Raw genomic sequence first — 13,160 nt, 5'->3', positions numbered from 1 at the left:
CAGGCAAGAATAATAACTGCCTGGATTTTGATAGACGCACGATGACCTGTTGCAGGCCTGTTCCCCCGAGGGTGGCGTCCAGTTTCTGGTAGAACAGCACCGACTAATTTTTGGCTCGATCCAGATCTTCGTGTCGTGTTTTCACATTTTGAAGTTTGCTTGCGTGCAAATTCCAGCTTTCACGTTTCATTTCACTAGAAGCACCCGCTCCCGACAGGAGCCGTCAAGGGGGTCATGCTATTATATTTATGCCTATTTTACTCCAAGGGGTCCCAGGATTACACACCCAAAAAATGGTTGCAATCGGTTGAGCCGTTTTTGCGGTACCTGGGAACATCAGACGGTGAATTATAGTAAGATTCCGACGCTGCGTCACGTAACTTGGATAACAATTGCATATTATATGTTGAAAAGGTGGCAGGACGGGGTCTTGACTGTGTGTGCCATTTGTCTTCATCGGTTACAGGAGCTGGAGCATGACAACAGAGGGCTGGGAACATGATGTATATTATGGGACCAATAAAATGTTCTCACTTGCTGAAGTGATATGGAAACACATCCCACAAGAACACTAAACTGGTCTGGTTGAAGGCATATTTTTCTTGTGGATGATGAGGTTTGGGCTGGAGAAAAAGGTGCTTAAGCTGTTTCATCACAGGAATAGCTTACGGTGCAAAGGAGACACGCTGTTATAGATAAAGCGCAAGATTCACCCATCGTCTTCCTCATTTTTGAAAAAAAAAAAAAAAGTACTGTATTACAAGAATGGTAAGTAATTAAAGCTTTCATAAACTCGCCTGACGGTTTAACGTTGTCCTTTTAGTGGAGGAATATTCTACTACTTTGTAATGAATGAACACGTCATCACGATGCTGCTCAATCTCAATCTCATCCCACGAAGCCAAAAGCTATACGTCCAATCCGCCGTGGAGCATTCCATAAGGATACACCCATTGTCGAATCAATGGCTGGATGTCCTTTCCCGAGACAATGGAGATCGACTTGAGAAAGCCTGCCGTAGAGAGCAGCATCTGGCTCCACATGTGTGACTGGTAGCGCTGCGAAGAGGCGGTGTTGGCCAATGAAAGAAGTTTGTTGAACACCTAGAGAGAAGGGACCATAAAGTGCAATTTTGGGACAACACACACCTCAAGATGACAGTTGCACAAGCTAGAATGATCCTCCAGGGTTAAACCCTTCCGGCCCTCTTGCCTGCAGCAGAAATTCCATGCTGATGCGGTTTTCGATGAGACGCAGTACGAGGTGGGCCTTGGCCTGGTACAATTTGTAGTATTCACAGGGCAGTGTGTGTGGGTAACGTGTTGAGAAGTGGAGGTGAGCTGTGGGACTGAGGAAACAATAACAGAAAACATGGACAAATTGTAATCGGCAAACCTGCACGTGTGCACACATTAACGCTCGACAAAAATGGTGATCTCATTCAGGTAGTACTTGAGAACATGTAATATTGAATTGGTTGAAGATTTCCACTGCTTTCCACTTCTCAACATGATCAATGCAAAACAATATTTATTCACAAAAAAATTGTCATGTAGTACGAGGGGTGATCAGTTTGTTTGTGGCCAAACCTACTTGTAGACATGGTAGGATGACGAAAGTTATCGAGTATAGAGACCTACCCTTGCTATTATATGTCCTGCTAATTCCATATTTCTGCATGCAGATTTCCCAGAGCATGGACTTAAAGTAGGAACTCGACTGAAAGTAAGAAAGGCTTACCTCCCAAGCAAATACATATATGGATATGGTAGCGACATTAGGGGATGATGCTCCCTCGTATTCCATGGTGAAGAACTGGGTGGCCGAGTTCAACCGTGGCAGAACAAGCACTGAACATGAACACAAATGAGGTCGTCCTGTTTCTTTTTTTAAATCTGTTTTCTACACATCGTCAAGGCTCGTGGAAGAGCGAGTACACTGAACGGATGAGGATCAGGACGCAACAGACAAAAACATGGATGCAAAACATGGATGCATGGGATGGCCAAGATGGATACAGCAGAAAAGTCCAAGGAGGGAAAACTGGAAAATTGGATGGAGAAGAGATTCAGGTGGGGTTAATGGGAGTAGAAAAAATCGTGGTTTTGGATTGGGGATGATCTGAGATGGTGGTGAACATCTGTCTTGAAGAGCTGGAGGGAAGAATGAGATTAAAGAGGATGTGCAAGTTGATCCCACAGGTGGGGGGGGGGAAGAAACAAATGAGTGGAGGTAAGCAGAGATCCTGGAGGTGAGCAGTGATCCTGGATTTAGGTAGTTTCACCAGAAGGGGGTTAGGGTTAGTGGACTGTGTGTGTCCTGCAAAAACCTGGGGGGGGGGGGGACAAAGCACAGAAAGAGCAGAAGCAAGACTGGGAAAGAGGGTGTATAAGACAGAGAAACTACCGAAATGTCTGAGATGATGAAATGATAAGCCCATCGACTGAGCTTCATTATGGGACATTCCAATAATCTTAAAGTCCTTGGTTTCCACGGTGTCAAGCAGAGCAAAATATGAGGCAGGTGAGCCAGCCCAGAGGGGAAAGTTGTACTACATCAAGCTGCGGATGAAGGCCTAAGGTGGAAACACCAGAAATGGTGGATCAGGTGCATGAAGTGGTGATGAAAGACAAACGAGCAACCATCAGGCACGTAGCAGAGACATTGGGTGTCAGTTTTGGTTCGGTTCAATCAATCCTCACAGACAATTTGGGCATGGCAAAGGTGTCAGCACGGTGCTTTCCCCGAATGCTGACAGTGGACAAGAAAATAGTTCGTCCGGACATTTCCTGTGACCGTTTTCATGCTGATCCAGACGACTTCCTCCAGCAGATTGTCACGCAAGACGAGACATGGGTTCATCAATTTGATCCTGAGGGCTGACACCAAAGCAACGGAGCCTGCTGTGGAAACACACAGGGTCCCCACCTCTCGAATATTCAAGAGGACATTAGCTGGAAAAGTCATGGCCAATGTATTTGAGATTGTGATGGCATGATAATGGTAGACTTCGTAGAAAAGGGAAAGACGATTAACAAGGAGTGTCTGATGAACTGCACCGGTTGCTGATGCAATTCAGCAAAAGAGGCGAGTGGAAACAGACCCCAGGTGTACTGCTTCTCCAATACAACACCTCTCCACACATAGCCCAACTTTCTGCTAACTGTGGTTATGAACTTCTACCATACCCACCCCACTCACCAGATCCAGCCCCATCTGATTTCTATTTGGTACCGCTTCTGAAATAAGCTCTGCAGGGAAAAAAAATAAATATGAGAATGCCAATGCTATGATGGCAGATGTAGAGTACTTCCTGGAGGGGCGCGACAAGGTGTTCGACTGAATGGTCACAGCCATGCTAGAGGACCGATGGATGAAGTGCATTGCCAAGAAAGGGGATCATGTTGAGAAATAAAGTCAAATAAAATGTGATTACATCCAGTGTTTTCTTGTTGGGCCACAAGCAAGCTGATCATCCCTCAGACACAATACCTTACCAGAGGAATGGAAGCAAATAAAAAGTGGGGGGGGGGGGACTGAACTAATTAATTCCAAAAACAATATGAACTTTTCAGAATCTCAAAGCAATTTTAACAAAGGTACAAATTGTTTTGAAATTTGCATTTCATGCAAGGCGATCGCAAAACAGCCACGGTTGTTGTCGTTGTGACATCATTGGAAGAGAAAGTGGGAAATCAATATCTTTCACTTCATTCAATGGGGGTAGGAAAATTTATTTTTTATTTCCGGAAGAGTTACCCCCTCCTTAGGCCGAGAGCTCGTGACGGAAGATTTCACCCCATTTTCCCTAGAAGGTTTGACCCCTCAAAGTTACTCATGCCACTTAAGTCATTCACAAAAACTTTGTCAGCTGCGTCCCAATCGGTGGGTCTGGACGCAAGACCCCCTTGAAAATCCCCCTTTGGGGGTTATATTCACCCCATCGAATACAAGGATCAAACTTTGGAAAAACAAAGTATTATGATGGTAGATTATAAAAATAATAAAACTGACCAAACTTCAGGGGGGGAACGTTTGGTCACACCCCCCTAAAGTACCCCTTTTCGGGTTTTGATTTACCTCAAAAGTTACATGGACTAAACTTAGTCAAAGTAAAGACGTAAGATGGTAGATCACAAAAATAATAAAACTGACTAAATTTGCAAGGGGAAAGGTGTGGTCACATCCCCCCAAATTGGTGCCGCCTTTGAAACCCCCTTTGGGGTGGTAATTTACCCCACGAGGTCCATGGACCATTTTTTGTCAAAACAAAGAAGTATGATATTAGATCACAAAAATAATAAAACTGAACAAGTTTCAGAGGAGGGGAAGGTGTGGTCAGACCCCCACAAAGTACCCCTTTTAGGGTTTTCATTTACCCCATAAGTTACATTACATGGACTAAACTTTGTCAAAATAAAGACACTCCAAATGTGGGTAGGTTGGAACATGATGGTTATACCCAGGGATAAACGACTCAAGAAGATTTGGTACCTACCACAAATCAACCAGTCACCAACATCTAATGCTGTTGTTGTTGAGACAATGAGAAGATCTCTGTGTATTGCATCCGAATCTGGAAAGCAGTCAATTGCAGTAACTTAAGATTTTGCCATCGCAAAGCTTGCAATGCAGATTCAAGCTGAAGAACAACTGGCTTTTGATAATGTGTTTGTCGCGCAAGGTTCATTCCATATAGAGTTGGAACTTTTCAGTGCTTTTGGAAAACTTATTTCAGAATCAGGTGGGCCTCACATTCTCAATGAGTGTGAAATACTGGCCAAAGGGACGGTAAACGGATTCATCAAGGGAAAAAACTACAACCGCTGCAAGAAAATGCATGAGTTACTTGCCCTTTCTATGGAAATCCTGCACTTCAAATCATTCCTGTACACACAAGAAAATGCATCTGATAAATGTAACGTAATTCGGCACGAGTTGGAAACCATAAAGCAGCACAAGAACATAGATTCTCATCGCTACACTAAGGAAATGGATGACGTTTTACAGAAATACAATGTCGACTCTATCGATACACAGAATGGGAAGAATGGGAAAACCGCTCAGTTCTGGCTAAAGTACATCAAGATGATTCATCTCTACCACGAGTACAGTCGAAGTATCAGAATCAGTGATTTGGACGCATACATTACCTGGCTACCGAAGATTTCCAACTACTACTTTGCATTGAACCACCCCAACTATGCACGTTGGACTGTCAAGTACCATGACAACCTCCTTGAAATACACAAAACACATCCAGAAGTTTTTGCTGAGTTCCAGTGGGGATGGTTCTCCATAAAAAGAACAACAAAACCATTTTCGGGAAGTCTCATAGATCTTACATTGGAACAAATGATCAATGCTGACGCAGCGAGTCAACGGACCGGAATTGCCTCAATCACAGACTCCATCTCTGCTAAGCAATGAGTGGCAGAATCCCACTTTCTTCGATCGAGTGTGATTTCGCATGTCTTTGAAGATCTGAACATGAGCAAGAAAGATGTCACTGCAAGTCTGAAAGCTCACAGAATCAGGAATGACAATGCTGCTATCCGGAGCGTCATGGCAATGGTAAAGGAAACCATGAATCCGTTCAATAGCGAGCTTGATCCTGGATACCTCTACAACATAGGGACAGGTAAAGCTGCCTCAGACAACACAGAGAAGTTCCTCCTTAATGTAGTCGAAATTGGAAAAGAAGAAAGAAGGAAGTTCATCAAGGAGTGTGTTGAAGACCCAGCCAGGTTTGAGAGGTGAATATACAATGGCAGAATTTGTACACGTTTGCATCAGAAGCGGGTAAACGCAAACTTCAAGGAGCAGATGGTAGAGTGGTGGCAGCATGTTTGGTTCGCGATCTGTTCGGAAGTATCCTTTACCACTCACGACAACAACGAGTTGATATGGCGGAAGTCTTGAAATATCCACTAACACCAGTTCCACCGTCGCTTAGTCATGTAGACGGAACAATGCAGAAAACGCCTAAAGTTGAAGTCATTAAGTATCTGGAGTCGCAATTTCCAACAACCCCTCCGACGTCAATAAATACAACTATCATTGACGCTTCATTTTTCCTGCATTTGCAGATGAGCTCTGCTCTTCCATCCAGTTTTGGCGCAGTAGCTCGCTTTCTTCTCCAGAGGATTCTTTCAGCACATGGTGATGCGATTCACTCACTTTGTCACAGACAAATGGCTGTCTCCTTCCATCAAAGACTGCGAGAGAGATTCACGAGCTTCAACATCTGTCTCATACCAGATCATTGGTCCAGCTCAGAAACGACCAAGTAATTGGACTTCAGCTCTCAAAAATGCCAGTTTCAAGAAGTCATTGATAGAGTTTCTTGTGAACAGGTGGGAGGATGATGGATTAGCTGACGTGTTTCAGCAAAAAACTCTCTATTCTAATTCTGGTGATGTATGCTACAGCTACAGAGTGGTCGATGGTAGAGTAGTGAAGCAGGTAGAAGCTACACTGTGCAACAATCATGAAGAAGCTGACAGTCGGATGTTTTACCATGATCTTGCAAACATACCAACTCCAAACAACGTCGTCGTTCGTACATCTGACACTGACTGCCTTATTATTGCACTAGTTTGCTACCAATTATTTGATCAGTCGTTGAAGATATGGATAGAAGCAGGATTGCTAACCAACAATACTCAAAGATACATCAGTATAAATCAGATGCACGCAGCACTCGGCGAGACGTTATGCAACTTTCTCCGAGAATATCACGCTTTCACAGGTTGTGATTACACTTCCTCCTTCAACAGAAAAGGCAAAACAAGGCCATTGAAGCTACTGGAGAAAAACCACAATGCACAGGCAGCTTCCAGTCAGCGAGGACGTGAAACAGAAGTCAACGAGGACACAGTTGTCAACATAGAAAAGTTTGTTTGCGAGATGTACAGCAAAAAGAAGATATCATCGGTCGATGAAGTCCGTCTGCAGATATTTTTGGACAAGTCCAAACTAAAGAAAGGAGAGCGAAGATTATCGTGTGTAAATAAGTTTGATGGCAGTGCTCTGCCGCCATGCTCACGAGTACTACTGCAGAAGATAAAGCGTACTCATCTCGTTGCGAGGCGGTGGCTATCTATCCATTACAGTTCGTTTCTAATAATGCATTTAAGAAAATGGTTGACAGAAAAAGGTAAATTTTATTTTTTCCCCAAAATATGAAAGCTTTTTTGGGCATAAAATACTTCTTTTGTTACAGCAGGGAATGTGGATGACTGTGAAAACGAAGACAAAGAAAGTGACAGCAATGGTGGAAGCAGCGACAGTGAAAGCTGTGACGACGATGTGTAACCTCCTCGTAAATAAATTTAACCTCCTTGTAAATAAAAAGTAAATAAATTTAGTCATTTTTTTATTCGTAATCTACCATCTTCCGTCTTTATTTTGACAAAGTTTAGTCCATGAAACTTATTAGGTAAATCAAAACCCGAAAAGGGGTTTTTTTTGGGGGGGGGGGGTCTGACCAAACCTTCCCCCCCTGAAGTTTGGTCAGTTTTATTATTTTTGTAATCAACCATCATAATACTTTGTTTTTACAAAGTTTGATCCATGTATTTGATGGGGTAAATATAACCCCCAAAGGGGGTTTTTCAAGGGGGTCTTGGGTCCAGACCCACCAACTGGGATGCAGCTGACAAAGTTTTTGTGAATGACTTAAGTGGCATGAGTAACTTTGAGGGGTTAAACCTTCTAGGGAAGATGTGGTGAAATCTTCCGTCAAGAGCTCCCAGACTACCTGCACAGTGGTCCTGTGAAGAGGTTTCCTTGTTTCAGGACTCAGTAAAGTTTTGCCAGTTTTTTTCTAGTCTTCTTTTTCTTTGTAGCCCTTCACCGATAGTGGCTCTCAGCCTCGTTTAGGGCGAATTTCAATAATTAAATAAAAGCTCAGTTTCAGCACAAAAAGGGGGAAACCAGTGGCAGGAATCAGGCTCATCTGTTGTGAAAACTGAGCATGAACTCACAGACCCAAGGTATGTGGTCTTTCGCAGTTGTGTTTTAAATGGTAATTACACGAAAATAAACAAAACACATCATCAGTTGTTTGTCTATCAGAGTGATACTCCTCCACAGTGACACTCCTCCACAGTGACACTCGAGCCCCTTCAACACCACACATCCACACATCCCCCCACCCTCGAACAAGACAACCCGCTGACCCAACAGTTTCCCAGCATTTGAGTGTAGGTTCCCCACATCGTGAGCCAGAGTTTCAGATGGAAACTCCAACGGGCCAATTAAAACAGATCACAAAGAAAATGAAGAAACCCCAGATAAAGTATACAATGAGACTGAATGAGAATGCACATAATGCAAAAGCAGACGTAAATAATCATCTCTATTAACTTTCCACCTCTGCTACAAGGAGCAAAAAACGTGGCGAATGCATCGCTGAAAATCGAATTCATTCACAGCACTTCCTGCAATTTCGTTTTGTGCTGGCTTGCGCAATAAAGCGATCCGATAAGAGAGGGGTTGTGGAGTATATCAAATTGGGTAGAGGGAATAAATATTCTTCAACACACACAGAAAGGCAATAAAGATGAAAAGTTGTTTTGTGGACCTTGTGGGCTCTCACATTCTAAACCGATTTGCAATATCAGGCATAGCACTGGCTTATAACGCAATAAAACATAAGAATAGCAATAAAGACTACACGGCACAACGTTTTGCAGTTCCGTAATCATCGCAGCCTTGCCAATCGAACGTCGGTTTTCCCATTCCCCTTCTCGCTGGAAAGCTGGAAGCTTTGGCCAACAGCTACTTCGCAACGGTTTTGTTTTTGGAGCTGACATCGACATTATAACCTCATTGGGTGTAGGGCAGCTGGAGCGCACTGCCGCTCTCGCACCTCAATCCATTTGAGGCGTAGCTGAGCTCCGTAAGAATAAAAAACGAACAACAAAATAAAAGACCCACATGAAAATCAAATACTGCCGGACCCTGACATTCGCGGTTCCGCTATTTGCGGACACTGTGTATTCACAGTTCATAAAATGAGACCTGCATACATAAATATATATATATACACACACACACACACACACACACACACACACACACACACACACACACACACACACACACACACACACACACACACACATACAAACAAACAAACAAACACACACACACACACACACACACACACACACACACACACAATGAGTGTCAATCATGCAATAAATCTTATCACATTAAGCAAATATTGTAACAAGACGTACGCGGATGATCCATGCATCATCGGAAAAGTCTTGGATAAGGGGCGTCATGTGGGCATGTTTCTGAGGTTTAATTTAACGGCTTTCATTCAACAACAACAAAAAAGAAATGTATGATTTGTTAGAAGGGAGAATAAAGCACAAGGTGTGGCAGATGGCGAAACTTTATTCATTCATCCATATTGTATTGAGGCTGAGACACACTCATCTGCTGAAACTGTGCGTGACGGGGTTATCAGAATACGCACAGTTATTACAAAATACTAAATCTAATCACTCATCGAAATTTGACACAAAGCAGTTGATCTTTTGTCTCCAGTTGCTTTCTATTGTATTGGAGGAAAACTATGGAAAAAGCCCGGAGAAACATTCGCATATTCTGCACGACAAGGTCACATTAGGCCAAAAAAAAACAACAAATACGTTTAGTTTCTGTAAACCCGATCTCCCCCAAGAATTCCTGCCGACCTCAATTTTTATATATTTCTTTTTTTGTGAAGGTCGACTTCCGGGCAACCATTTGATGTCGGCTGTGCATGCCATTACTCGGTGCCATTGTTGACCGCCGTGGTCCCAATAGAGAAAATCAGCGGTTGTTTATTTCCGTTAAGGGATCAGAAAGTTTTATCGACATTTTAAAAACATTGCACAACCCACGTGGGACACATCGATGGCGTCTTGTTCAAAGTCAGAAAATCGACCCTGAATAGACATTCCTGACTTTGACAGAAGTTATGGCATGCCGTGCAGACATTTGGTGTTCGTTTTGTTCACTTAAAGTGTTGATGTGGTCACCAAGACACACAAGATGTCAGACTCATGAAGGTGTGCATCTGACATACTTATGTCTGGTGAAAAACGTCCGCCACCAAAAAAAACCCGAAAAAGGTATGTTCCGAATAAGAAGTGAAACAAGAAGAAGTTTATTGTGAACATCAGTCTAAAATCAAAAACGAAGTGGAAAAAAATATTCGTTCTGAATATTTTAAGATACAGAACTGAATTTTTTGAAAACTATTTTAAGCCAGTTTTGTTACAAAGTAAGAAAAATTGCAAGATATTATCATTATCTCAGTTTTCTGAGTGCCTTTAATGGATGGTACTGAACTTTGTTGGGGGAGGGGCCTGTTTATACCCTGAAAATAGTATACACATTATATTTTATACCAGCAAATACCCCTGTCGCTTCGCTGACGGGAATACAGGGGAGGGGGGAGTGAAGGAGAAAAGGGGGAAGCTGGGGAAGCGGAGAGGTGAGGGGGAAAGGGAGGGGAGAGAGAGGAGGCGAAGAGGAGGGGGAGAGTGTGGAGGGAGAGAAAGGGGAAGAGGGGAGGGGGAGAAAAGAGGATGCATCTGGGTGGGGGGGGGAGTGGGGGTGTATAACAATTACTCTGTTGCCGGATTATGCAGATGAAATTGAAAGTGTATTAGTTGGGGGTGGGGGGCAGGTTAAAGTTTCTTATTTTAAGTGTATACTTCATGGATGCCCCCAAAGGGTGTAATCTAGGAATTTTTATCAACTGTAAAGGGTCTAAGGTATGAATATACAAGATTTTCAGGGATGATGAACGAGAGATGAGTATTTTTCAGTTCCTACATACAGTATGTCCTATTGAGCCATGTTAATTAGGGCTGTCCTTATTTTTATTTTTTGGGGAAATTCCAAGGGGCTCACCTGAATTTAGGTTGATATTTATGAGAAAAAAATATATAAAAAAATATGAACCCAAAAAAAATGATTTTAGGGGTTACGACCATCCATCGATATTTGAAAAAAAAAGAAATTCATTTTATATTTTTCTTTTTTTTAATCCTATGCCAAAATGACATTAACATGTAATGTATGACGTTTTCTGGTGCATTAGAATCTGAAATACTGCAGAAAAATATTGTTGAACTTAGCAAGATTTTTCCAGTCTGTCTCAATGAAACTTGAAAAGTCTAAAAAAAAATCAAGATTTTATGTATTTTTCACGTTTTTCGAACTCCGCAGTTTGCAGAGTCTTTGAACAGACGGGACAAGAGCTATAGTTCACTTGTTCAAAGTTGATTTATTACAGTCCAGGAATCGTTTTCGGTGATCAGTTACCTCTTGTAATAGGTACTGCTTTTCCTCCTCATCACACGTAATAAGACTGTTGTACTCAGTCGCCAGGGTTACACCACGCTCTGCACAGTCATTCACAACTTTCAGCTTGCTGACGATAGTACGGCTCTGTACAAAACTATCTTCAGTTTCCCATTGATCTGGGTTTTTGTGGAGAAAGTCAGAGTTCAAATGCAGTACATCAAAAAAAACTTCTGCTTCTCGGAGATGAGATATCTTCCAGTTTTCGGCGCATGATATCTTTCTGGTGAACAACAGCATCTAAACAATAAATATCTCATACGTACAACAAGCCGTGTCAGTACAAGAACAAAAGACAATTTCATGTTGAAAATGGAAAATTTCCCCATTTTTGAGCCACGTTTCGGGACATATGTAACACTTTTTTGGGATCAAAAACATTTTTTTTGTTATTCACATTTGAACCAACCAGAAAGCACACAAAAATTTCATGAAAAGTATCTCTGACATAAAAATACAAAAAAAAACCATAAAAATGCACATTTTTTTTTACAATTTTTGACAGCTGGTAGCAAACCCCTAGACAATTTTTTTTTGGGTTCATATTTTTTAAATATTTTTTTCTCATAAATATCAACCTAAATTCAGGTTAGCCCCTTGAAATTTCCGAAAAAAATAGAATAAGGAGAGACCTAATGTTAATGATATGCTATCTTTATCACTGCTGAGACCAGCTTCATCGTTTAGAGGAAACCGAGCAGAGATACTAAATTGGTGTCATTTAATCCACTGACTTGTGTACACAATACTGTTTTACCCCTAATTTGGTATTTCACGATAGACATGTTAAAGTTTGTGATTCTATATCTTTTAAACTATCAACATACACATTCTGCTTGGAAAGATGCAGAATCCGAAATACCATACTGCTCCCATTTAAACATGTCCAAAAAAAAATCACTAAAAAAGAAAAAAATCCCTCCCTACCTTCCCCATGCATTCAGCAGCATGTTACCAGAAACCCAACATTTTTGGGGGGGGGGGCTTAAAAAAGGGATGCAGTACATTTTGATCCTTAAAGAATAGGAGACATACAACATTAAATGGAAACATGTCAGCCGTGCCTCCCTTTCTTCTTTTTTTGTCCAAACTCCATACCTCTCCCTGAAAACTTTATAAACTAGAACAGCACTCGGTCGAGTGCATACCTCTGCCAGGTTGAACAGTTTAAGTTTTGCATCCCACTGATAGGCCTGGATCTGGATCTGGACCTGAAGCAAAATCGAATTAGCTCGTCCTTGTCACACACCCAACCTATCCACCAAGTTTCGTCCAAATCCGTCCACAACTTTTTGAGATGTCCTGTTCAAAGACAGAGAGACAAACAAACAGACAGTGGTGAAAACATAACCTCCACCCACCTTCGGTGGTGGAAGTAATTATAATTTCCCTTACAATAAACTTCAACACAGGAGGAGGCCCTTCAGCCTATCAAGCCAGCACAATGGCTGCCAACCCATGGTTTTTGTCCACATTATATCCTTTTAAATGCTGAGCATCGAGCAAGGGAGCAGTACGTACTATTTTTTAAGTCGTTGGTATGACTCGGCCGGGATTTGAACCACGACGTCAAAGATTCGGAGCAGACAATTCAACGATTACACGACCAAGTCTCCAAAAAAAAAAAACGACCAAAAAAAAAATAACAAAAAAAATGTGTATGTTGATAGTTTAAAAGTCCCAGCTTACCATCAAGCTCAATTTTCATTTTGGACACCGATGATGTCACAACAAGCATCAACAATATTTGATGGATATGTCTCTTTATCAGGAGCTTTTTATTCAGA

General features: G+C 42.0%; 1 protein-coding gene across 3 annotated transcripts in view; it reads right to left on the bottom strand.

Annotated features, from left to right (window-relative positions):
* The window catches only part of TAF2 (TATA-box binding protein associated factor 2), a 129,226-nt gene that overhangs the window by 86,650 nt on the left and 29,416 nt on the right, over positions 1–13,160 (bottom strand). For all 3 annotated transcript variants that reach the window (XM_085853727.1, XM_085853728.1, XM_085853729.1), the window contains exons 11-12: positions 1,213–1,348; positions 949–1,103 (exon numbers count right to left, since the gene is read on the bottom strand). In XM_085853727.1, coding sequence (XP_085709853.1) covers positions 949–1,103; positions 1,213–1,348 — 291 coding nt within the window. The remainder of the gene's footprint in view (positions 1–948; positions 1,104–1,212; positions 1,349–13,160) is intronic.

This window comes from Eptatretus burgeri, chromosome 14 (assembly GCF_056783735.1).
Source record: "Eptatretus burgeri isolate ZD-2024b chromosome 14, Ebu_testis_v1, whole genome shotgun sequence".
NCBI classification, from domain to species: Eukaryota; Metazoa; Chordata; class Myxini; order Myxiniformes; family Myxinidae; genus Eptatretus; species Eptatretus burgeri.
This window is presented reverse-complemented; position numbering and strand designations above follow the sequence as displayed.